Raw genomic sequence first — 26,889 nt, 5'->3', positions numbered from 1 at the left:
TAGGACAAGCTTATATAGGGCATACCTCTGTAGCCTTGTGATCTCTCTGAAAGCTGATTGGGATGTGACAGTTGTTAGTCAGAAAGTATGGACATATAGGATCTGAGTTAAAAACATTAGAGCAGGAGAATGGCTTTTACTGTTGGAAACATGGCTGTATTATTCTTTCCCAGTTGTTTTTTTATACACCCACCTGAGATTTTAGCATTAAAGGTTGCTACAATGTCAAAGAATTAGCTGTAGTGAGAGAGAGAGAGAAAGAGAAAGAGAGAGAGAGAGAGAGAGAGAGAGAGAGAGAGAGAGAGAGAGAGAGAGAGAGAGAGAGAGAGAGAGAAATCCTTAGTTTACCCATCTTCATGATGGTGGCTACAGAACTAGTATTTGAGTAGAGACATAGTTAGGTGAGGACCAGCAAGTAATGAGATAAGCACTCATGGATATTTTCCTGATGTGAAAACTTCATGAATTTTTTCACACATCCTAGAGTTAGCAGCCCTGAACAATAAACATGTTCAGCAAGAGTGTAAATAGGGCAAAAGGATATTTATGAAGGTTGGAATATTGAGAAGTGCATGTTAGGATCTTTCTTTGAGAGGAGCCTCAAAGAAAGTTTTTCAAGTTTTTGAGGATGGCTCTTGGTCAAGTACAGCGAATTTTATTTACTGACCAAGAAAGTGCTTTCTACAGATGTGCCATTCTAGGAAATGATGGGAAATTCAATTTCTATTCTAATCTAGTCCTTAACCAAAAATACCTCCATATCAGTACTGAAATAAGAGAGTGAATTCTAACATTGAAACATCATCGCAGTGTCAAAAATCTCAGTCCTATGTTAAGTGACAAAGTAATATCAAGTTAATCTGAATGTGAGTGACATTTTTAGACGCCCCATCAAGAACGTGTAAGAAAGTTAGAAAGCTTTGACTACATAGCACTTCTAGGGGACAATAACTGAGTAAAGAGTGGGAGGCAACCTTTCCTCTGTATTCCAGCTGCCATTTTAAGTGAGGGAAACAAAACCTTTCTGCCCCTTCCATACAGTTCAAGAAGTCCATGTTTAAAACTCTGACCACTTCCTCTATGCAAATGACCTTTTTTTCTGGCTGATTTTCCACGTCCCACTATTATATTTAAAATTTCTTTAGGATATTCCATTTTAATGCCCCACCATCCACTAAAAATCACTAAGGTTTAAACAGAACACAAAACAATATCTTAAAGATCAGTTCTCCCTCTTTACTTGTCAACTTTAGATAGTAGTATCATCATTTTCTAAGTCAACCAGGTTGAAACCCTCAGAAATTAGTTTTTTTCTCCTTCAATTTATTTTCTATACATTGCCAAGCTAGATCCCAGATGAATTTTTAATCTGTTTGCAAGGTGAAGCTACAAACCAGATCTCAACAGCAACCTGCACATACAATCCTAATCCTGCATCCTGTAATTTATATGCTCCTCATTGTTGGAGACCAGAAGAAAATAGGTTTGTTTAGGTGATCATGTCAAGTTTTAATGTAGGCATAGACCTAATGAACTGGAAGATGTAGATTTGGTGGGAATGGATAGGGGTAAAAACAGAATTTTATAAAAATACTTTCAATGAAATAGTCTGTGTGGACATTTTACATTGGGCATGAATGAAGAATCAAAGTTTAGTTAAAGTTTTTGAATCTAAGTAACAGAAAATGAGGGTGTTATTTAAACACAGGTGAAAAAAGGAGTTGAGTTCAGAAGAGAGGTGAATAAAATAGAAAGCCAGTGAAAAGAGTGGTTGAGGACATAAAGGAAACCCTAATTTTTAGATCTGTAATGATTATTCATTCTCTTTCTTTAGATAAATTTCTTTCCAAGATACTTTTCTTCCATTTCTAATCCAGGTTCTTGATTTCATTGTTCTAACCTAAATTTATTTCACAGCAGTGAAGGGTGAGAGAAATCTTAAAAGTATGATATATTTTATGTATTCATAGAAAAATGGATGCTGTATTATTGGGCAAAGTCTATATTTTATGAAAAATTTAACATTATTTACAAATATATTTTTATTGATTTTAGAGGAAGGGAGAGGGAGAGAGAGATAGAAACATCAATGATGAGAGAATCATTTATCAGCTTCCTCCTGTAGGCCCCTTCTGGAGACTGAACCTGCAACCCACGCATGTGCCCATGACTGGAATCGAACTCGGGACCCTCACTCCGCACACTGATGCTCTGTCCACTGAACCAAACCGGCTAGGGCAAAATTTAACATTTTGATGTTATTCCTTGACCAAACTCTATGTAAGAAGAAAAAGAAAAAAAAATCTGCTATTTCACTACTTAATTTGACCATATCTAAAAAATGGCCATGAATTTCTATTACATACTTACTTTTGATTTTAATTAATAACTTACTTTGAGAAAATATAGAACTCAAAATTATAATAACCAAAGTATTTTTCTTGGTATGGCTAAATACAAACACAAAAACCTGGAATTGGAATGCAGACCTCAATAGACTTCTGGGAAATATCAGCATTTCCTGATGCAAGGGCCCCGAAAGCATCAATGAGGCCATTGTTCTGGGCTTCATCTGAGACAAAGATATGCTTTCCTCCTAAAAGGTAAATATATTTATTAGGTTGCTTTCTAGAAAATAGTACTTATCACAATTTAGTGATTTTAAAGGTAACAGTAAACAAAATAAAGTTTCAGTATATATTACTAAAATAGACCCATACCAGATAAGTGTAAAGATTAACTCTGAAACCTTAACTTAAAAATGTCAAAATCAGAAAGTGTAAGCTAACTTTATACCTCACTTATAGAAATTTCAGCTGTTTGAAATGCATCAAATAATCATGGAATAATAATTATAATAAAACATGTTACAATTTCATACATTAAAGCCCACAGACTTCACAAAGCTCTTTAAGGGAACTATTCATTTTTATTTTTGATATGATTCTTAACAATGTTGGCCATCAGGTATTCCAGCCACAGTGGATCAGAATCAGAAAACTGGGATGGTTCAAGAGATGCCATATTGAGTTATCCTGACAATAGTTGGCAATGAGGAGATAGAAAAACAGTAAACAATGGAGACAAGTCCAAAAGAATTACTACTTTTGGGTGCTTGAGACAGAAATAAATTTTACAGAGGCCATTAAAGCACTTTGAAACTATGCAAGTTTGTACAACTAGGCATTTAAAAAGCAAGTGTATAAGATGCTTGAGTGATTAAGACTGATAGCTGGCAGACAGGCAAAGCGGGCATATTGGTACTGCCTGCTTGCAACCAAGGCTGTGGAGACAGACACAGAGGAGCGGTGGATCTCTTGGGACTTCAACACGGTGCTGACTATCCAACAGGAAGCTGAGAAGTGGCAGACAGAACAGAAGAGTGGGGTCTTAAACCAGCCCCCATGGGGCATTAAAACTCAGCAAAGCAAATGAAACTTCACTTTTTAATCTTTTATTAATTTTTTTTTCTTTATTTTTTGTTTTGGTTTTTATCCTTTTTTATTATTTTTATTCTATTTAAATTTTTTATCATTATTTTTTTGCCCACCCTTTTCTTCCTCACTTCTCCCTTTTTCATCCTGTTTTCTCTGCTCCTGTCCCCACTTTAGTTTTTCTCACTCCTTTATTTTTATCCCTTGTTAAAAATTGATCTTCTTTATCTGCTTTATTGACATGTTATTATTATTATAGTCTTTTTTGGCTTACTCGTATAACTAATTTCCTCTCCCCTGTTCCAAGTCCATGCACCCTTCTCTTTTCTCTTTCTTTGCTACTCAATTTTTTAATGCTTTTGTTTTTCTTCTCTCTTAGCTCTTCTTCTCCTAATTGTTTAATTAGTTTAACTCACTAAACTTAAGCATATCTGCTCTCGCCTCTATTCTCCTTTTTCAAAAAATTTGAAAAAATAGATAGGTAAGTTAAAAAATTTTTTAATCTTTTTATTATTTTATTTTTTGATTTTTTTTCTTCTTATCCACTCATTCTCTTTCTACCTACTCTATACTGAACCATGGCCCTTCCCTTATTCATTCAATTACTTAACCTTACATTCTGTATATAAACTCTGCCTCTACAGATTCTGCCCCCTAATCCTATTTTCTGGGTGTTTGTTGTTTGCATTTTTTTGGTTTATTTGTTTGTTTTGTGGTGTTTTCTCCCCATTTATTTTTTCTTTTTCTTCTCTTCTTTTTCCTTTCTTACATTTTTTTCCCTTTTCTCAAAATTTTTGTTCTCCGTTCCCTCTCCTAATTCTCTTTTCTCTGGTGGTCACTTTTATTGGGGTTATCAGTGTCATGAGTACATTTGTGTTTTGTTCCCTTTGTGTCATGTCTTGTTGAGTTGTATTTTGTGCTGTTCAGTGAACGTGGTAGAGAGTGAGTCACATAACCAGACACCCTGGTAGGAAACTCCATCCACGAACAGGACAAAAACTACACCAAGTATATGGAATCTCTAGGGTATCCTAAGTAGGGGCATCCCTAAAATACCCAGTCCAGAAGACCTAAGAGATTGCACCCTGGGTCCCACAAAACATCTACTAAAATAAGACAAATTCAAAAAAACCTGGGTGACAAACAAGTTTGATCTACTATATAGAAACAATCACAAAGGAACAGCAAAAAAGGGGAGACAAAGAACCCCCATACAAAAGGAAAGGCAGAATCACCAGAAAAGGAAATAAACGAAATGAAGGCAAGCAATTTGTCAGAGAAGGAATTCAGAGCAATGGTTATAAAGACACAACAGGCCCTAACCGGTTTGGCTCAGTGGATAGAGCGTCGGCCTGTGGACTGAAAGGTCCCAGGTTAGATTCCGGTCAAGGGCATGTACCTTGGTTGCGGGCACATCCCCAGTGGGGGGTGTTCAGGAAGCAGCTGATCGATGTTTCTCTCCAATATTTCTAACTCTCTATCCCTCACCCTTCCTCTCTGTAAAAAATCAATAAAATATATTTAAAAAAAAAAAGACAAAACAGGATGGATGACAAATTCAACAATGTGTAAGAATCAAGAGGAAATGAAGAAGAATCAAGAAGAAATGAAGAATGACATAGCTGCAATAAAGAACAGAATGGAAAATATCAGCAGTAGACTAGAAGAAGCTAAGGACTGCATCAGTTTGTCAGAAGACAAGGTAGAAAACAACGCCCAAGGAGAGCAGTAACTGAAACAAACAAACAAACACAAAACAATAACTTAAAAAGCAGGAGGAGAGTCTAAGGGAGCATTGAGAAAACATGAAACAAAACAGTATCTGCATAATAGGGGTGCTAGGCGAGGAAGCTGAGCAAGGAATAGAAAACCTGTTTGAAGAAATAATGATAGAAAACATTTCTGATTTGGGGAAGAAAAAACTCACACAAGTCCAAGAAGCACACAGAGTTCCAAACTAAATGAACCCAAAAAGACCGACACCAAGACACATCATAATCAAATTGGCAAACATCAACAACAAAGTAAGAATCTTAAAGGCTTCCAGAGAGAGACAGAAAGTTACCTACAAGGGATCTCCCATTAGATTATCAACTGATTTCTCAACAGAAACATATCAGGCCAGAAGGGAATGGAATGAAATATACAAAGTGATGCTAAGCAAGGGACTGAATCTAAGAATATTATACCCAGCAAGGCTATCATTCAAAATTGAAGGTGAAATCAGGAGCTTCACAGACAAAAAAGGGCTAAGGGAGTTTATTACCACCAAGCTAGCAATGCAAGAAATGTTAAAGGGACTTCTATAAAAAGAAGAAATAGAAAGGGAAGAAGGAACACAGGCATGAAAATGGCAACAAACAAATACCTATCAATAATAACCTTAAATGTAAATGGATTAAATGCTCCAATCAAAAGACATATGGTAGCTGAATGGATAAGAACACATGACCTATATATTTGATATCTACAAGAGACTCACTTCACAACAAAGGACCACACAGGTTGATAGTGAAGGGATGGGAAAAAATTTTCTGGCAAATGGCAATAAAACAAAAGCTGGGACAACATGAAATGAAGCAACGTACGAATAATAGGGGTGCCAGAACAACAGGAAGAGGAACAAGGGTTAGAAAACCTATTTGAAGAAATAATGTCAGAAAACTTCCCGAGGTGGGGAAGAAAAAAGTCACACAAGCACAGAGTCCCAAACAAGATGAACCTGAAAAGACCCACACCAAGATACATCATAATTACCATGGAAAATGTGCAGGACAAAGAGAGAATCTTAAAGGATGCAAGAGAGAGACAGAAAGTTACATACAAGGGATCTCCCATTAGATTATCAAATGCTTTCTCAACAGAAACACATTAGGCCCAAAAAGAAAGGACGGAAATTTACAAAATGATGCCAAGTAAGGGACTGAATCCAAGAATACTCTATCCAGCAAAACTTTCATTCAAAATTGAAGGGGAAATAAGAAGCTGGACAGACAAAAAAAGGCTAAGGGAGTTTATCACCACCAAGCCAGCAATGCAAGAAATGCTAAAGGGACTGGTATAAAAAGAAGAAATAAAAAACTAAGAAAGAAAACAGGCACAAAAATTAAAAATGGCTAGAAACAAGTCCCTTTCAATAATAACTTTAAATGTAAATGGACTAAATGCTCCAATCAAAAGACATTGAGTGGCTAAATGGATAAAAAAAACATGACCCATATATTTGCTGTCTACAAGAGACCCACCTCAGGATAAGGGACTCACACAGACTGAAAGTGAAGGGATGGAAAAATATCTTTCAGGCAAATGGAAATGAAAAATAAGCTGGGGTAGCAATACTCATATCGGACAAAATAGACCTCAAAGTGAAGGCCATAACAAGAGATAAGGAAGGCCACTTCATAAGACTAAAGGGATCGATACAGCAAGAGGATATAACCCTGATAAACATATATGCACCCAATGCAGGAGCACCCAAATACATAAAAAAACTCCTGGAAGATATCAAGGGAGAGATAGATAACAATGCAATCATAGTAGGGGACTTTATTACACCACTGACATCACTGGATAAATCCTCTAGAGAAAAAATCAGCAAAGAAACAGCAATCCTCAATGACTCACTAGATTAGATGGACTTAATTGTCATCTTCAGAACATTTCACCCCAAAGCTGCAGAATATACGTTCTTCTCAAGTGCACATGGGACATTTTAAAAAATAGACCACATATTGGGTCACAAGCAAAGTCTCCCCAAATTCAAGAAAATTGAAATCATACCAAGCATCTTCTCAGACCACAAGGGCATAATAGTAGAAATAAACTACAATGAAAACAATCCAAAATACTCAAACACTTGGAAGATGAATAGCATGTTATTAAATATTAATTGAGTTACCAATGAGATCAAAGAAGAAATTAAAAACATCCTGGAAACTAATGACAATGAAAACACAACAATCCAAAACCTATGGGACACAGTGAAAGCAGTCCTGAGACGGAAGTTTATAGCTCTACAGGCCTCCCTCAAAGAACAAGAAAAAAAAGGTAGTAAATCATCTAACTCTACAACTCAAAGAATTAGAAAGAGAGCAACAAGAAAAGCCCAGAGTGAGCAGAAGGAAGGAGATAATAAAGATCAGAGCAGAAATAAATGACATAGAGACCAAGAAAAAAAAAACAATAGAAAAGATCAATGAAACCAAGAGCTGGGCCTTTGAAAAGATAAACAAGATTGATGAACCTCTATCCAGGCTCACCAAGAAACAAAGAGAGAGGACCCAAATATACAAAATCAGAAACAAACGAGGTAAAGTAAAAACCAATCCCACAGACATATAAAGGATTTTAAAAAATAAAAAATACTACAAACAACTCTACTTCAACAAACTGGACAACCTAGACGAAATGGACATATTCTTAGAAAAATAAACTCAATCAGGAAGAATAAAAAACCCGAATAGGCCAATAACTACTGATGAAATTGAAACAGTAATCAAAAAACTTCCAGCAAACAAAAAAACCCTGGTCCGGATGGCTTTACAGGGGAGTTTTACCAAACATTCAAAGAAGAACTAAAACCTATCCTCCTCAGACTATTCCAAAAATTTAGAGGAAGGAACTTCTATGCTCTTTCTATGAATCAAGCATAACCCTAATCCCAAAACCAGATAAAGACACTACAAAGAAAGAGAATACAGGTCAAAATCCCTGATGAACATAGATGCTAAAATCCTCAACAAAATTCTAGCAAATTGGATCCAGCACTACATTAGAAAGATCATAAACCATGACCAATGGTATTTATTCCAGGGAAGCAAGGCTGATACAATAACCACAAATCAATAAATGTGATACATCACATAAACAAATTGAGAGACAAAATTCACATAATCATATCAATTGATGCAGAAAAAAGCATGTGGCAAAATCCAACACCCATTCCTGATAAAAACACTCAGCAAAGTGGGAATAGAGGGATCATACCTTAACATAATAAAAGCCTTATTTGACAAACCTACAGCCACCATCATACTCAATGGGAAAAAATGAAAACCATTTCCCCTAAGAACAGGAACAAGACAGTGATGCCCACTTTCAGCACTCCTGTTGGACATAGTACTGGAAGTGCTAGGCATAGAAATCAGACAACAAGAAGAAGAAATAAAAGGCATCCAAACTGGAAAGGAAGAAGTAAAACTGTCATTATTTGCAGATGACATGATAGTGTACATAGAAAACTCTAAAGACTCTATAAAAAAACTGCTAGAATTAATGAAATTGGCAGTGTAGCAGGATACAAAATTAATACCTCGAAATCAATGGCTGTCTTATACACCAATAATGAACTCACAGAAAGAGAAACTAAAAAAAACCCAAAACAAACCCACCTCATTTACCATTGCAACAAAAAAATTAAGATACCCAGGAATAAACTTAACTAAGGAGGTAAAAGACCTGTACTCAGAAAGCTACAGGACGTTGAGAAAAAGAGATAAAGACATAAACAAATGGAAGAATATACCGTGTTCATGAATTGGTAGAATCAACATCATTAAAATGTCCATACTACCCAAAACAATCTATAGGTTCAATGTAATCTCTATGAAAATACCAATGTCATATTTTACAGACCTAGAACAATCTCTCCAAAAATTCATTTGGAATAAAAAATGATCCCAGATAGCCGCATTAATCCTGAGAAAGAAAACAAAGTTGGAGGGATTACAATACCAGATATCAAGCAATATTACAAAGCCACTGTGCTCAAAACTGCCTGGTACTGGCACAAGAACAGATATATAGACCAATGGAACAGAACAGAGAACCCAGAGTTCAACCCAAGACATTATGTTCAATTAATATTCGACAAAGGAGGCAAGAGCACACAATGGAGTCAAGACAGTCTCTTCAATAATTGGTGTTGGGAAAATTGGACAGATAAATGCAAAAAAAAAAAAAAAAAAAAGAAACTAGAGCACTGACTTACACCATAATGGATAAAGGACTTAAATGTAATACAGGAAATCATAAAAATCTTAGAAGAATCCATAGGCAGAAAAATATCAGACATATGTCATAGCAATATATTTATAGATACAGCTCTTAGGACAATGGAAACTAAGGAAAAAATAAACAAATGGGACTACATCAAAATAGAAAGCTAAGAAACCACCAACAAAACAAGAGAGCCCACTGCATGGGAGAACATATTTGCCAATGTTATCTCCGATAAGGGTTTAATCTCCAAAATTTATAGAGAACTCATACAACTTAACAAAAGGAAGATAAACAATCCAATCAAAAAATGGGCAAAGGACCTAAATAGACACTTTTGGAAAGAGGACATACAGAGGGCCAAGTGACATATGAAAACATGCTCAAAGTCACTAATCATCTGAGAGATGGAAATCAAAACGACAATGAGGTACCATCTCACACCTGTCAGAATGGCTATCATCAACAAACTAGTGCTGGTGAGGATGAGGAGATAAAGCAATCCTCATGCACTGCTGTTGGGAATGCAGACTGATGCAGCCACTGTGGAAAACAGTATGGAGTTTCCTTAAAAAACTAAAAGTGGAACTCCCATTTGACCCAGTAATCCTACTTCTAGGAATATATCCCAAGAAATCAGAAACACCAATCAGATAGGATATATGCACCCCTATGTTCATAGCAGCACAATTCACCATAGCTAAGATTTGGAAGCAGCCTAAATGCTCATCAGCAGATGAGTGGATTAAAAAACTGTGGCACATCTATACAATGGAATTCTATGCTGCTATAAAAAAGAAGGAACTCTTACCATTTGCAGTAGCATGGATGGACCTGGAGAGCATTATGCTAAGTGAAATAAAGCAGTCAGAGAAAGATATGTATCACATGATCTCACTCATTTGTGGAATATAATGAACAATATAAACTGATGAACAGAAATTGATCCAGAGTCATAGAAGCATCAAACAGACCCTCAAACCTCAGAGGGAAATCAGGGGAGGGGAAGTGGGGACTACAGGAGCAACCAAAGGACTTTTATGCATGCATATAAGCATAAGCCATGGACACAGAAAGTAGAGGGGTGAGGGCATATGCTGGGGTGTGGGAACAGCCAGGGAGAGGTCAATGGGGGAAAAAGGAAACATATGAAATACTTTAAACAGTAAAGAATTTTTTAAAAACATGTATGTATTTGGTAATAATAGAGGCCAACTCAATCTTACCTAATAATAGATAAACATGTAAATTGACCATCCCTCCGCTATATTCACCAGCCAATCAGGAGAGTATGCAAATTAACCCAACAAAGTGGCAGTTAATTTGCATACGTAAGCACAAAGGGGCTGAGCAAAGACAGAAGGCTCCGGGCTGGAACGAAGGCCTGGGTCCCGGGTGCCGGAGGAAAACTGGTGCCGGCAGCCAGGGGAAGGGAAGGCCTAGTGCATGAATCTCTTCGTGCAATGGGCCTCTAGTATATAATAATTGATATTCATAAAGTTGTAAATTATGTATTCTCTACTATATTTAAGACGGCACATGTAGTCCATTTTCATCATCTGTCTCTGTATCTAAGATAACAGCTACCAGTGTAAATGTTTATCTAAAAACTTATTTGTTAACATCTATTCATTCTGAGCCTCTGTGAATCCCATCCCCCCCCCCCGCACACACACAAACACCTGCAGCCAAAGTAATCTCTCATCTCATGGATTTCTTACTATCCCTCCATGTGCCTTTCATTGTCATCCCAACATGATTTCTTTACTCATGACCTGATCATCTTTTCTAAACCATTTTTCCTCTAGAGAAATTCAACATGTTGTTCAAGGCCCAGCTTAGAAGTCACTTTGTCTCTCATGCTTTCTTTCTCAGATTTTATACAACCCTGGGAGAATTAATGGCTTCTTCAGCTCACATGGTGCTTGACTTCTATAGATTCCCCCATTATGGAAGAATGTTATCTGAATATGTACCTGATTAGTAGTTTTATTTGTCTCTCTAGCCAGCAGGACTCTGAGCATCTTGAAAACAGAGATCAGGTCTGGTTTAACTCTGGTCCCTAGTTCCTGGCACAGTGCCTTCAGAACTCAAGAGAAGTTGAGTTGTCAGTCTCTACACTTACATATTGCTATTAAAGGAATAGAATATATAGGTCATATTTTACCTGTTACATCGCTCATCTCTATGACTGCATGATCAGCAGATGGTCCCAAAGCAATGAAGTGAATAATGGCCCCGCTTTCTTTTACTTCATTAAGACAATATTTTGCAGAGCTATCCTCCCCATCCGTCAGCAGCACTATTTCAGATCCATCTAGTTGGGAGTATATTTCTCTTATTGTCTGTAAACATAATCAGAGAATAATTACCACAGGTTCCTGAATCAATTAGACTTATAAGAGATTAGGAAAAGGTATACAGAGAAAGTAAACAAAAGTATCCAGAAAAGAATAGATAGCTTTTGTTCTAAAATTGTAGGATCTGCAGTCAGCAACCCCTAAGGTAACTTCAACATGACTCTATTTTCTGCCTGTCTGCTTTAGGGAATATTTGCTCAAATGAAGTTATGAGGGAGCAGGGCTTTGAAACATCTTACTTGGGTTAAGAATCAATGATATCTCAGCCTGGGAAGTCAGGTCAACCAGATACCAAAAGTATAATTGCAGAGTGTGGCACAAAATATTTCTCTTCTTTCTTTGACCAGACTTCCCTCTGACAAGGCTTCAGTGTATAAAATCTGTTGCATAGACAGCTAAATGCATTAAGAAACCACTTCAACATTAAAAAAACACATTATGATTGCAAATTAGGAAACCCTCAGTATACTTATAGAAAAAGAGTATAGGAAGTTCTAAGGAGGTCAAGATTAGGGTTCTTGTTACATAACTTTTATTTTACTTCTAAATCTAACAAGCACAAAACTAAGTATATCGATGGTGCTCCGAGAATACATGAGTTATGTTTATTGAGATGGAATTCTATTGGTAGCTTGAACCCTTTCCTATAGAGCCAATCAGTTTACACTCAGATTTCTGAATCTAGGCTCCTGTAGAAAAGAATAAAGAGAATTTGTCACAGGATAGCAACTACATTTCATCTTCTCTGACAGGTTTAATTGGCAGTGGCTTCTTGGTGTACCATTTTGAGAAACAGTGCAGGCCAAGAGGTAAATGTGACTTATCAGTGGCTTTCATGGATTTGGAATGGAGGTGTGAGTAGATTTTCAGAAAAGGGTTTGGAATGTAGAAATCCCTAATAAACTTGGGAGTGGGAACAATATGAACATCCTCGTTTAAATTTTTGCATTTTTTGAGGCAAATAATGACACACACACACACACATATATATGGCATTTTTGGGGAAATATGCTCTGACATGCACTAAAACCAAACTGAAAAGTAGGAAATGTTTTTATACATTTACAATATTTATATAGCATCCCCATCTCTTCCCCCCTACACATTTCATTGAAAAACAAATATCTAAAGATGAAGTAGATTTCTCTTTTGTTCACCTCTCCCTTTCTTGTATTAGTTATTCACTGAGCATTTAATATATGTTAGTCACTGTCCTGGCTGCTGGAGATTCAATAGGAACTACATGGTTCCTGCATTCCTGGAAAAAATGGAATTAAATTTAAAAAATATGTATTGAGGTATAGGTGAGTGACTAAGGAGATATAGAGATGATTGATGAAGATACAATTAATATATTCCGTAGTTCAATAGAAAAACACAGTATTATAGTGCTACATTTCGTGGAACATTTTCTAAGTGTTAAATGTATTTTATATAATGTGTAATTTAATCCAAGTCCAAGTGTCCAATCTGTCGCTAGACCACTACCTGACTATTGCTCTTACTCCCCACAGTTCATTTTATACAGGGCAACCAGAATCATATTCCTAAATCATCACTGATGACCAATTAAAATTTTTATTTTTATTTCAGACAGGGAGGCAGAGGGAGAGAGAAATAGAAACATCAATGATGAGACAGAATCATTGATTGGCTACCTCCTGTGGGCCCCCTACTAGGGGTCAAGCCTGTTACCCAGGCATGTCCCTTTGATCATAATCGAACCTGGGATCCTTCAGTGTGCAGGCCAACACTCTATCCATTGAGTGAAACCGGCTGGGGCAATGATCTATTTCTGATGCTTAAAACCCTTCTGTGTTGCTTAAAATAAAATAAAACTTCCTATTTTTTTTAAGCTGTGAAAGATCTAGCCATTATCTACCTGCCAAGTACATTTCAACCGCCCTCATTGGTCAAACACCAGTGCCACTAGCTCCATCAATTTTTAGAATAATCCAGTTATTTTCCACCTCTTTCTTAAGGGACTTTGCACTTTCCTTTCTGCCTGAAACAATGGCTTTCTCATTCTTCAAGTCATAGCTTAAATGTTACTCTTCAGAGAGAGTCTCAGTGGCCTCTTCACCTAAAGTAGGCACTGCCCTTCCTTTCCCAGTTAGTCTGTCACATCACCTGTTTGATTTCTTCACAATACTATCTTCACAATCTATAGTTATTTTTTTATTCATTTATCTACCTATGTACTATCGGTTCCCCACTGAAATTGCATGAGCCATAAGAACAAGGAAACTTTGCTTGCTACATATATATGTTGAATAAATTATAATATATTAATGTTTACCTTTTACTTAATATAATAAATATACTATACTAGAGGCCCGGTGCACAAAAATATGTGCACTCGCGGGGGGGGGAGGGGGTCCCTCAGCCCAGCCTGTGCCCTCTTGAAGTCTGGGACCCCTCGGGAGATAATGACCTGCTGGCTTAGGCCTGCTCCTGGGTGGCAGAGGGCAGGCCCAATCCCTAGGTGCAGCCCCTGGTCGGGCTCAGAGCAGGGCCAATTGGGCAGTTGGGGCGCCGCCCCCTGTCATGCACAGAGCAGGGCAGATTGGGAGGTTGCGATGCCACCCTCAGTCATGCCGATTGGGGGGTTGGGGCACTGGCCCCTGTCACACTCAAGGCAGGGTCAATGGGGAGGTTGCGGCGCCACCCCCTGTCACGCACAGAGCAGGGCCCATCAGGGAGGTTGGGGCTCCATACCCTGTCATGCACAGAGCAGGGCCCATCAGGGGGTTGGGGAGCTCCCCCCTTTCACACACAGAGCAGGGCCCATCAGGGGGTTGAGGAACCCCTCCCTGTCACTCACAGAGTAGGGCCGATAGGGGAGTTGTGGCACCGTCCCCTGTCACACACAGAGCAGGGCCGATCAGGGGGTTGGGGCGCTGCCCTCTATCACCCACAGAACAGGGCCAATCAGGGGGTTGGGACGCCGCCACTGTCACTCTCAGGGCAGGGCTGATGGTGAAGTTATGACTCTACCCTGTCACACACAGTGCAGGGCCCGTAGGGGGGGAGGGGGGGATTGGGGCACTGCCCTCTATCACCCACAGAGCAGGGCTGATCAGGGGGTTGGGGCGCCGCCACTGTCACACTCAGGGCAGGGCCAATGGGGAGGTTATGGCTCTACCCCGTCACACACCGAGCAGGGCCCATGGGGGGCGGGGTTGGGGTGCTGCACCCTGTCACACACAGAGCAGGGCCAATCAGGGGGTTTGGGCGCTGCCCCCTGTCACGCTGATCCCGGTGCCAGGAGGCCTCTCGGCTCCGCTGATCCCGGTGCTGCGAGGCATATTACCCTTTTACTATATAGAATAGAGGCCTGGTGCATGGGTGGGGGCCGGCTGGTTTGCCCTGAAGGGTGTCCTGGATCAGGGTGGGGGTCCCCACTGGGGTGCCTGGCCAGCCTGAGTGAGGGGCTGCAGGGTTGTTTTCAGGCTGTCAGGTGACTGAAGCTCCCAAACGCTCCTTTTTTTCTTTTCTTTTTTTTTTTATTCTGGGCCAGCTTTAGCTGTGGCTCCAGCTCTGCAGCCTCTGCTGCTGGGAAAGCGGAAACCCTCCGGCCCAGATTTGTTTGTGTTCTACAATCGAAACTCTGTATCAACTCCAGCTCTGAGATCCCAGCTCTCTGAAAGCAGGCTTCTGGAGTTTTTTTTAGCTTCTATATGTTACTATGTTTCAAACTGCCCGCTCAGAGGCCTGCAACAGCACGCGGGGAACTTTGGAGTCCGCTGTCACTGAAGCAAGCAAGCCTCATGTTCAGTTTAAGCTGCCTGGCTGCCGGCCGCCATCTTGGCTGTCAGTTAATTTGCATATCTCGCTGATTAGCCAATGGGAAGGGTAGCGGTTGTACGCCAATTACCATGTTTCTCTTTTATTAGTATAGATAATGCAAATCAACTGAATGGTGGAATGAACAGTTGCTATGATGAACACTGACCACCAGGGGGAAGATTCTCAATGCAGGAGCCTCCCCCTGGTGGTCAGTGTGCTCCCACAGGAGGAGTGTTGCTCAGCCAGAAGCCAGGTTCATGCTAGCAAGGGCAGCAGTGGTGGCGGGAGCCTCTCCTGCCTCTGTGGCAGCACTAAGGACCCCTCAGGGGATGTCTGACTGCGGCTTAGGCCCACTCCCTGCAAGAGGGTGCAGGCTGAGCTGAGGGAACCCCCCCTACCCCAGTGCACGAATGTTATGCACCAGACCTCTAGTATCTTAAATAAACTAAAACATGACCAAACATATATTTATTACTCCATTATAAACATATATTTATTACTAATGAGGTAATTGATAACTATAGAGATGAAGAATCATGCTTAGTGTTACAACTAGTAAGGATAATTAGTTTTAAGTAGAACTTCATGCTAGAAAGCTACACTAAAATGCCATGCAAATTATAAAAGAGAGAGATTTAATAGGGTTGAGAATAGCAGGAAGTGCTACATGAAGGAGCAAGAATTTTGAAGAATTGGTAGAATCTTAACACGCAAAAATGAAAAGAAGGGAACGTTTTAGGTAGAGGAATTGCCTGGGCAAAGGAACAAAGGCTATTAGTACATGGTGGGCTTGGAGAACAATGTGTGCAATAATTGGGTTAGAGCAGTGGTTGCCAACATGGCACACACATCCCACTGGGGGTAATTTGATTTTGAAGGGGGGAAATTCGAGAATGAGTTATTAACAGTGAATTTCTTGGTTCTAGGGCCTCATATACAGTATGTAAATACATATTGTGAGATATTTATGCATTTCAGTTCTCTATTATATGTTTTGAAACTTTTTTGCTATCTTTTCATATCACTTCATATTATTATTCTTTTTAACAATTTCCTAGTGACTTCTTCCTTAGTACTTCAGCCGTCCTTTCTTTCTTTTATTTTTCTCTTTCATGAATGCCATATTCTTTGGAAGCTTGTTCAGACCAAGTTAACGGCCTTTTAAGCTTCCTCCACATGAATATGAGTTCACTTTTTGAATAATAAGAATTATATGTCACGGCGGGGAGGGGGAATCTGGATTTTAGAGATGCTTAGGTGGAACGTGGCCAAAAATAGGTTGGGAACCACTGGGTTAAAGCATAGGGCATCAGAAAGGAGAATTGAGAATTATAGGCTGGAGAAAGAGATGAGAGCAGTTTTACTGAGGGGGTGGTAGACATTTTGAATAGCATCAGACTAAGGAATTCAGATATAATTTTATAGACTGTGAGGGAAGCATGAAGACTTCTAAGCAGGAAAATGACACTTTTGATAATTATAAGCTCAAGATACAGTTTGGAAGAAAATAAGGTTTATAATAATAGTTGTAAATTATATATTTATTGTGTAATATAATAAATATTGTTCTATGTATGTAAATATATAATTGCATTTAAATATCATGATAATCCTATGAAGTAGACATTCTTATTTGCCTATATTTCTAGATAAGGCATTGAAAGTCAAAGATACTGAAAATGTTGCCTAAGACCACAAAACTGGTAAATAGCTGTCAGTACTTTGATGTCAAAACTCATGTTCTCACCAGTATTCCTTACCCTATGACTAACAGTCCCTGCTACATCTGCTTAGTAGGTAAACATCAGTTTATCTGAATGTCACAGAGACTGAAATGAGGATTGGCCCAAAGTAGAATCACACCATTTAACTTGTTTCATTGCCTTAAAAGTTGATGACTTCGATGCTCACTCACTCATTTATTTAATTAACATTTATTGAGCACTGACTATTGCAAGGTAAAAGAACATATAAACAAACCATAAAGTTCCTGACTTTATTGGACTTATATTCTAATGGCATTCTTATCTATACTAATAAAAGGGTAATATGCTAATTAGACTGGACATCTTCTGGACGTCCTTCTGGACAAAGCCATGGTGGCGGCGGCCCAGGCAGAGGTGGTTAGGGGTGATCAGGCCAGCAGAGGGGGGCAGTTAGGGGTGATCAGGCAGGCAGGGGAGCAATTAGGGGTGATCAGGCAGGCAGGGGAGCAGTTAGGGGCATCAGGCAGGCAGGCAGAGTGGTTAGGGACAATCAGGCTGGTAGGCAGGTATGCGGTTAGGAGCCAGCAGTCCTGGATTGTGAGAGGGATGTCTGACTGTTGGTTTAGGCCCAATCCCTGAGGGGTCCTGGATTGGAGGGGGTGCAAGCTGCGCTGAGGGACCCCCCCTTATGCATGAATTTCATGCACTGGGCTTCTAGTAGTAATATATTTATCCATCAGTTTATTCGTTGATTCACTGACCCATTTAGGAAATCAAGTGACTTTTTAAAGTTCTTAGTTCTGTATTTCTTAGAATTATTTATGTTAAAATTAGTGAGTAAGTATGTGCAGCAGCACTAATAGAAAAATGTTTTCATGATAAAAAACAAACTATACTATATGCAGTATGATTTTCACCTGAAATGCTGCTTTAATTCCAGCTCAGATGGAAGTCCCCCCACTAGCTGCTGTAGGCAAGCTGTTCACGAGCATATTTCTTTCATTGGTGCTTATTATTTGGATTAGCTTACGTTTGATGTTGGCAGTACTATCAAAATGCACCATCCCCACCCAGGTTCCATTTTCAACAGCTTGCAGCAGGAAATATTTTGCTGCTTGATTCATTCGATTTAGGCGGTTATAACCCTAAATGAAAAAGGACAAAAGAAAAACAACCAATTGGTTTTGACTGGAAAATAATAGTAGATTACATAAAATGAGTAACAGAATTTAGTAAGAATTTTCTATTAGTAATTGGTGTCATTAAAGAAAGCAATTTTTTAATTGATAAAGTTTAAAAACATAGTTACATGTATTATGGAACATATGGTAAGGAACACAGGCTTTTAACTAGAAGTGATTCTTGGCTGCTTAGCACCCAAATTACAGGTGCAGGTTTGGGGTTTAGTTTGAATTGACTCAGATCCTAGAGACTTCCTAATTACTCTTGGGATGTCAAGATGCAATCACTCCCTATGTCCCACAATATCACACCAGACTGTCATGGATTCCAACTAGAGACTGAAATCTCCCTAACCACTGGAGACTAGACAACTCAAAAGTTAAAATGTTTCTTGAGTTGCAGCAAATATCTGAGAGGATCTGTTCCTACTTCTGCTCCTAACTTCTCTCCAACATTTCTCCAGCAATAGATTAATTGGCATTGGTTCTGTGGTAACCCATTAAGACTCAATCCCTCTTACCTAGGTGAATGCCCAGGAAGTAAATCTCTTCATACATTTGCCTTTTCCAATCCCTCAACACCAACTTATCTGTAGTTCCTCCCCTTAACACATGCCAAAATTTCCTTCTAAACTCCCTAGATCCAAGTCACAGTGAGAGACTTCTTCAGCCCCATATTTGAGGGCTCTCTTTGCCACTTTGCTTTACCTTTAAACCAGGCTCTGTCATCTCTACCCAGCGACATCTCCTAGAACACTTCTATGTGCTGGTGTCTAGCACTGATGCTCTTTCTGAAACCCTGTGCTATTGTGGATGATTCTGTGTAACCACGCAAACCCCCATTTGTTGAATACATTCTTTTTGTATTCCGTAACCAGGCAAACCCCCATTTGTTGAATACATTCTTTTTGGTCTTCAGTATGCTCAGTCCTGTCTCAAATGTGCCATTCTTCTGGATGCCTTATCACATTTTGCCTTCTCTTTAATAGTCCATTCATTTCAATAATTATTTATTAAGCACCTATATGTGATAAACCCTGTTCTAGACAAAAGGGAGATGAAAATGAATAAGAAATGGTCTCAAGTACTAGAGGACATGGTTTCTAGAGGATAGGGTTCCAAGTACTAGAGAAGCTCCTAGTCTAGTGGGAGAGAAATGTGTAATTTCAATATAATATGTAGAATAGAGGTTTGCAGAGTTTATTGTGGGAAACCAGCAGAAGGGCCTTTAGCTCAGCCTGGAAGACCAGTCCATCTCCTGCAGGAGGTGGGCGCCTGTACCAAATTTTGAAGGAGGAGTGTGGCTTAATGTGTTAATGGGGAAAGGAAAGTTTTCTCTGTGAACCCTTCAAGAATATGGGTCTTTATTCCTAGAGCCTAGCCCAATGCCTACTGTTTACTAAGTGATAGAAGGCCTAAGTGGCTGAATCTGACTATAGCTTCCTTACGGAGGTGCTTTTTGTTTGTATCTTTGATCATAAAGAGTCACTTATATAGATGATAAATGAGATTGACTCTGATTGGAGTTCAGCGATCCACTGTATCCTCATGTCAAGTATTTCCAGGAGATAAAAGAGGCGGGTAAGAAAATATTTCTGTATTTCAATCTCTCCTTCTGATCTTCTAACTAAATCTTTACTAATGGGCCTAAAAGTTCTCCTTAGTAAACCTTCCATTTTCTGGAAAAAAGAGTCTTTCATGTTAAGTCTTTTCAACTGTATTGTCATCCTGCTTTTATTACAATATTTACTGCCCATCCTGAGGTCGTAATCATAGGAAATGACGGGTCTTACCCCACCATGCAATTTAGAACAACCCAGGTGAAGGTAGAGTTCAGAGTGTTCTTAGGCATTCAATCATCCATTAGTCACTATATCTAGGAAAAATGGGCCCATGAACATACCCCCATGCTTCCAGATTTATCAAGAACCAAGCACACAATTCTATCTCTGATCCTTAGCAATGAGAAGACAGGTGAAGGGGGTGATTCCACCATAGGTGTGGTGTTTTTAAAATCCTCAGAGCTGCTGATCACCTCCCATGTGCTTCTGAATTCGCACTTCTTGTTTTGTAGGCTTGGAGCTTCTCCATTATGGTTTTCTTTATTACAGAATTTAACAACCTAAAAGGTTAATAAGATGAAAAAAAGTGTTACATATGCATTTAAACATTCAACTAAAAATTTGATAAAAATAAAAAGTCTACTATGCAAATAGGCGTTTTGTTTAATGAAATTTGATTCATTGAGGAATCATAGAATACTAAAGTGGATTTTCAATGGTAGTAATAATAAATAGCACGAGTTGAGTACTTACTATGTGCCAGTCAATGTGCAAAGAACTCTATATTAATACATTTAATCCCTCAGGTGACCTGCACAGATATTTTATAAACGTGATAATATGCCCTTTGATTATAAATATACTATATGAAGAAATAATTGACATACTTACAGAAGTAATACCTTGCATAAACATTATGGATGTCATTTCAGTTTGATCTTTGTCAGGGAAAAATTGACAATTTTTTTCATATAGTTTTGTCTTACGATCAATTTTACATTTATTAAATACACAGCTATTTCCTTGACATTTATAAACTCTGTTCAGACCAGTAATATCTGTGGAACACCTGAAAATAAGTGACAGTTAGTCTTTGAGGCAACCTATCCAGTAACAATTTTTTTTAAAATCTTAAGTGTTTCTCTTCACAATGATCCTTATATCAAGGTTTTTATTCTTATTTGACAGTAAAGTGTAAGGATTTCTACCAGAGCAGTTCTCCAAGAAATTTCAGAGGGAAATTTTAAGTGGTATTCCCAGTGTATGCAATGGCTGAGCTATCTGCTGAGATTAAAATGTTGCTGCTGACCTGTTAACACTGATGACTCTAGGCTCCCCTTTTCCAAACATCTCTCCTGGCAGCCTTGTGGAAGTAAATGCATTGCAGGCATCTGGGCAAGATAACTTGTGAAACCATTTCCTCTTGGTACCACCTTAGCTTAAAATTCTTTATAGATTCCTCCTTTCCCCCCAAAAGCTACCTCTAAAACCATGGGATGTGGCATAACTATAAGTATTTTGATTACTCAAGGAGCATTTTTGTCCAAAGTGAAATGTGGCCTGAAGGAAAGACTGAAGTATTGCCTAGGACAGTAAACAATGGTGGAGGCATTTTAGACATAGGTTTTGTTGCATGGAATTGGCCACAGGTGTCAGTGATTATAACAAACATGCTGGTGTGTGAATATATCCCACCTATTCAATGTGTTTCCAATTCATATTTAAGAAACAATGGGGGGTGATGGCAAGTGGCCGGCGGGTAGGGGAGGCTGGGGGAAGGTCAATGGGGAAAAAAAGGAGACATATGTACTAGTATTCGTAATACCTTAAATAATAAGTTAATTTAAAAAAACAATGACTAGCTTTCATTCAGTAATTTAGAGAGTCTCCTACAAATATGTATGCTACTATTGCCTCAGAACTCAGTGAATATAATGATGTTATCTCTACTAACAATCATGATGAATTTTGCACAGTATAAACTAGACATTTAGGGGGAATATAATGAAACAAATATAATCAATGTAATATTCTCTAAAATATGTATCCTGAAAGTGGTGCTATGGCTAATAAAGGGCTTTCATTGAAATCATATATCTTAGAGTTTATACATTTTTGATAAGTCCCAAGCCCCAGCAGGGCATTTAAGATTGAGTAAACTGATGGTGGACAATTTTAGATAGATTTCCTCCACCCATTCTGCACTCTTAACCTCAGAACCAAGAGGATTATCTGTTATTAACTGTGATGTTAGATTGGTATTTTTAAAGTGAATTTTATAAATCTCAGGAAATATCTGTTATGGTTCCTTGTAGTTGGTTGATTTTTTTTACTCAGCCTACAGTTACCACAGTTTATTAACCATTTTTTCATTCTTGTTTTGATCTCCCAGCAATCCTTTACACAGAGACCTGTACAATCCTTTACACAGAGACCAACTTTAATGTTAATGAGTTCTGGTAGCCATGGTGGAGAGGTATAAAAATATGTCAATTTGGTTTCCAAATGTTCTTGAAGTTATGTGTATTTTAAATGGGAAACTAGCCACTTTTAGATATAGTTTCTTTTTAAAAAAGGACACTGTTTTTATGTTATAGTGCCTAGTAGTATCTGCACTGGGACAAAGGAATGATTGGCATTTCAAATAAATATAAATCAAACTAAAGAAGTGATAGCCTGAAGTAACTGAAGAAAATGTAAATGATCATGCCTTGTTGCTTCAATTCTTTTAGACGAAGCACTGTAGAAAGGTTCATCATCATTGTACTCATCAAAAACTCCCCAGCGGAGATGGGCCCATTCATGGACAAGTAGTCTGCCTGTGGGAAAATATTTCAAATATATGATCATAATTCAAGTGACAAAATTTGCCCTTCAAATATTTTAAGCAATGGGTTTTTAAATAAAAAATAATTATACTTAGGTTTTAAATAACTGCCAATATTTATATTTTGGTTTGTAAAAAAGCATATAACATTATATTGAATTATAATATGGTATATAGTATATTATCTTTTTTATTCTACAACGTTAAATCATTGAAACTTTTTTTTTTGTGTATGTATGTATATGCCAGTGATTGCGAACCTTTTGAGCTCAACGTGTCAGCATTTTGAAAAACCCTAACTTAACTCTGGTGCTGTGTCACATATAGAAATTTTTTGATATTTGTAACCATAGTAAAACAAAGATTTATATTTTTGGTATTTATTTTATATATTTAAATGCCATTTAACAAAGAAAAATCTACCAAAAAAATGAGTTCGAGTGTCACCTCTTCCATGCGTGTCATAGGCTCGCCATCATTGGTATATACTATGAACAGAATAGACTGACCTTTAGGTTTTGGTTAATGGGGGTGGGGAACAAAAAGTCTTACATATTACAATGGTTTTTTTGGTTCTACAAAGTTCACTCCTACTAACAACATAAACATAGAGGTAAAATTTGTGGTACTAAAATTTCATGGGAGCACAATTAAATTTTTAAAAATGTCTACAAATGTTCCTTAGGGATTTGATAATGAAAAAATAAAGATTGAAAACACAGCTATAGATTATATGTAATGTTGGGGCTATCTAAAGGAAGTGATTGATTTATTATATGAAATTAAGTTTTATTAATTATATTTTCAACACTATACTAGGTACTAGGAAATATAAAGATGAGTAGGATGTATTCCTTTGCTAGAATAGACTTAGAACGAGTCAGAATAAAAAATTTTTTTCTAATAATTTCAAGGTAAATTGAAGAATAAAGGTACACCCATAACTTGAAATGCAGAAAGAAAAAACAAGTGGACTTTTTGCTTTATCAATATTAGGAAAAACTTCAAAGGAAATAGAAATGGAGAAGGAGGAGATGGAAATATAGTCTGTTCTGCTACCATGTGTTTCTCTAACTCAAATGAACTCATGAAATCCAAAAATTAGAGGAAAATGTCAGTATTATGCAAAAGTCGTTTTTCTTCTTTAAGTCCTTGCTACTCAAACTGTGTTCCTTGACCCACCAGTATCAGCTTCATGGGGAGCTAACAAGAAATGCAGAATCTTGGGTCTACTCTAGATCTACTGAATCAGAAACTGGTCCCTAAGTAATTCTTCTAAATTTTAAACTTTAAAAGCACTGGTGTAAGATTTTCTAAGCAACTGGAGTCCAATTAGTGATTTTGGAATTATATATAACCTTCAGTATAGGAGGGAAAAACCCTCATATCACTTAAATTCCTCAGATCATAGAAATTTGGTGAATTTTAAGAAAACATAAAATTGCCTGCACCTGTGGCTTTCTTTTTACAGTGGTCTACTCTTACACTTGCTTTCTTCACAGCTCATGGCAGGTTGCCCTGCCTGCCCATCTTAATTTGCTAAGAAAGTAGAGTTCAGATCTCACCACACACACACACTCACACACACACACACACACACACACACACACACACACACAGGTAACTATGTGAGGAGATGTTATGCTATTTAGCTTGACTGTAGTAATAATTTCATCATTCAATAAGTATATGTATATCAAATCAGCATGTTGTATGCCTTAAATGTATACAATTTTTATTGCAAGAAAAGCAGCTCCTCTAACTTAGAATTTCATTCACATCTATATCATTGTCTCAGTTCCTACTAAGCCTATTCTCATTTCTAATAGCATTTCACTCTATGTGTGTGCTTGCATCTGTACTTTTAAAATCTACTATGATGGCAGCTTCCAGCCAAACTGAGCTATGGCCAAGATTGTTTAAATATTCTTTCCAGGTACCTATTGTTATTATTGTTACTATATTTATTATAAATTGCATATATTTTGAGGATTCTCTTCTTAATCTTGTTTTTCAAGAGCCGTGTTGTTTTTTGAACATTGTTTTTCAGCATGTGAGTTTTTCACAAACACATGTATCACATTATAGGAAAAGCTCCTGTCTAAGAGCAAGGGGGAAAGCTACCCGTTATGGAATAGGGCTGAGGTGGGGGTATGACAAAAGAACAAGAGCTCAAGTGGGGATGTTAGCTTTAAAATTAGAGAAAATCCTTCTTGTCTAATATAGGTGCAGGTAGACATGAATTTGGAAGTAGAGAAAGAGGTAGGGGTTCCATTTCTCAATCAAGGCATCTGTTGATTGATGGGATTGAAAAAAAGTGGCTACAGATCTTGAGAAAAATGGTACAAGTTTTAGAACAGCTGCTTAGGAATGAGAAAGGGAGTTGAGAAGATGCAAGTACAACATTATTGAGTAGCTGTGAGGACTTCACTAAGTTTGAAAAATGTATTTTTGCAATGATACCGATTAGCTTTGTAATTTTCTTTCACAATCTTGAAAACATTAACAGGAGCAAAAGGAAACTAGCTGGAAATTTAGTAGAGAGGATTTGGCAAATTGAATGAAACATAAGGATAAGAGTGGTGAGGGAATTGAGCTATTTACACTTTGCTGGACCTGCCATATAAAGAAAAAATTATAGTTAGAAGGGAGCAAAGGTTAGAGGTGCCAAGAGGAAGAAATGTGATTGGACTAAAGTATGAGGAGAGTTAAAATTCAGATGGCATGAGATGGGATGGAGCTTTCAAGAGTGGTTGGGAAACAGGTAATGAGAACCAGCGTTGAGTGTTTGACAAAAACAAGGGACTTAATGAATGCTCATTGAAGGGACAGTGGAAGAGAGGTGATCTTGGGGTATGTGGGTTCAGGAATGTTTTCCTGTGTAGTGATATGTGAAATGATGCGCTTTAAGTTCATTTGAACCAATGACCTTAACTTTTAGACTGAACTAGATGAAATTACCACTTTTTTATAGGTAAAAATGATCAGTAACAGACAAGTACATCTAGTTCAACCAAATAGGTTGAATAATAGTATAGCAATTACAGCCCCTGAGTGTTTTCTCTTGGCCAGGAACTGTAATCTTGTCTCTCTTCAGCTTTTCACACATCTGCCTTCCATTAAGGTGGCATGTGATTAATATCCAGCTGTGGAGAACTGGAATATTAAGATTTGAAAAGTAGGCTTAAGAAAAATATTTATTATTATTGCCCTGTGTTCAAATCTCTGTAGACACTCTACTGAGAACAGTTGCATGGATTACCTAATTTAATATTCACAACAATTCTATACAGTAGTAGCTCCTCTATTCACCATTTTACAGGAAATAAGCACAGAGAGTCTATCTCACTTGTCCAAGGTCACATAGAGCTGATAAATAGGGGAGCCAGGATTTGAACCTATAGACTCTGGCTCTAGGGTTTGTGCATTTAACTTGGGTACACACCTGCTTATTGGAATCATTGCAAAATATATATTAATCTAATTCTTACCTGCTGGTCCAAATTCATTTTGTTTTTTCCCAAGTACAACATCAGGGGTGAAATGAATATATTCTCCTTTTTCTTCACACTGTTTAAAATGCTTGGTGTATGGTTCATCTCTATCTGGTAGGGTAGGTGGTGCAACTAAAACATCAGCCTGTGAATGTTTAAAAAGATTTTTAAAACATCAGAAATAGAAATGATAACATTTTGTCAGAAAAACTCTAATACAATCAATTTTCAGTTCAATGGAGGAGCACCAGAGAATATATTTTAAGAGCCTTGTTTTTACTCTTACATGTGTGTAGCTTTCATGTTTTGGTCTCTTGTATTGAGGGTTTTCCTCCCAAGTATCAGGAATTAATATTGATACATTTTTGAAAAAAAATCTTCTTTCTGTGGCTTCAAATAGGTAAGTAGAAGCTGCAGTCACCATGTCCTGTTATAAAAGAATATATGGCAGTGAACTGAATGAGCAGAGGTTCATTACAGGCATTTCTCAGATCAAGAGTGGATAGAAAAAGCCACTGACTAGTGAGCAGAGTCTCTGC

At 37.9% G+C, this 26,889-nt stretch overlaps 1 protein-coding gene across 1 annotated transcript in view; it reads right to left on the bottom strand.

Annotated features, from left to right (window-relative positions):
- The window catches only part of LOC118676964 (calcium-activated chloride channel regulator 4-like), a 42,712-nt gene that overhangs the window by 5,613 nt on the left and 10,210 nt on the right, over positions 1-26,889 (bottom strand). The window contains 8 exon segments of the mRNA XM_036351638.1: positions 2,490-2,596; positions 11,599-11,776; positions 18,204-18,431; positions 20,371-20,589; positions 20,921-21,098; positions 22,740-22,848; positions 26,348-26,495; positions 26,637-26,777. Of these exon segments, the coding sequence (XP_036207531.1) occupies positions 2,490-2,596; positions 11,599-11,776; positions 18,204-18,431; positions 20,371-20,589; positions 20,921-21,098; positions 22,740-22,848; positions 26,348-26,495; positions 26,637-26,777 (1,308 nt within the window).

Source organism: Myotis myotis, unplaced genomic scaffold (assembly GCF_014108235.1).
Source record: "Myotis myotis isolate mMyoMyo1 unplaced genomic scaffold, mMyoMyo1.p scaffold_m19_p_2, whole genome shotgun sequence".
Lineage (NCBI taxonomy): Eukaryota > Metazoa > Chordata > Mammalia > Chiroptera > Vespertilionidae > Myotis > Myotis myotis.
Note: the sequence above shows the minus strand (reverse complement) of the source record. Positions and strands in the feature narration are given on the sequence as shown.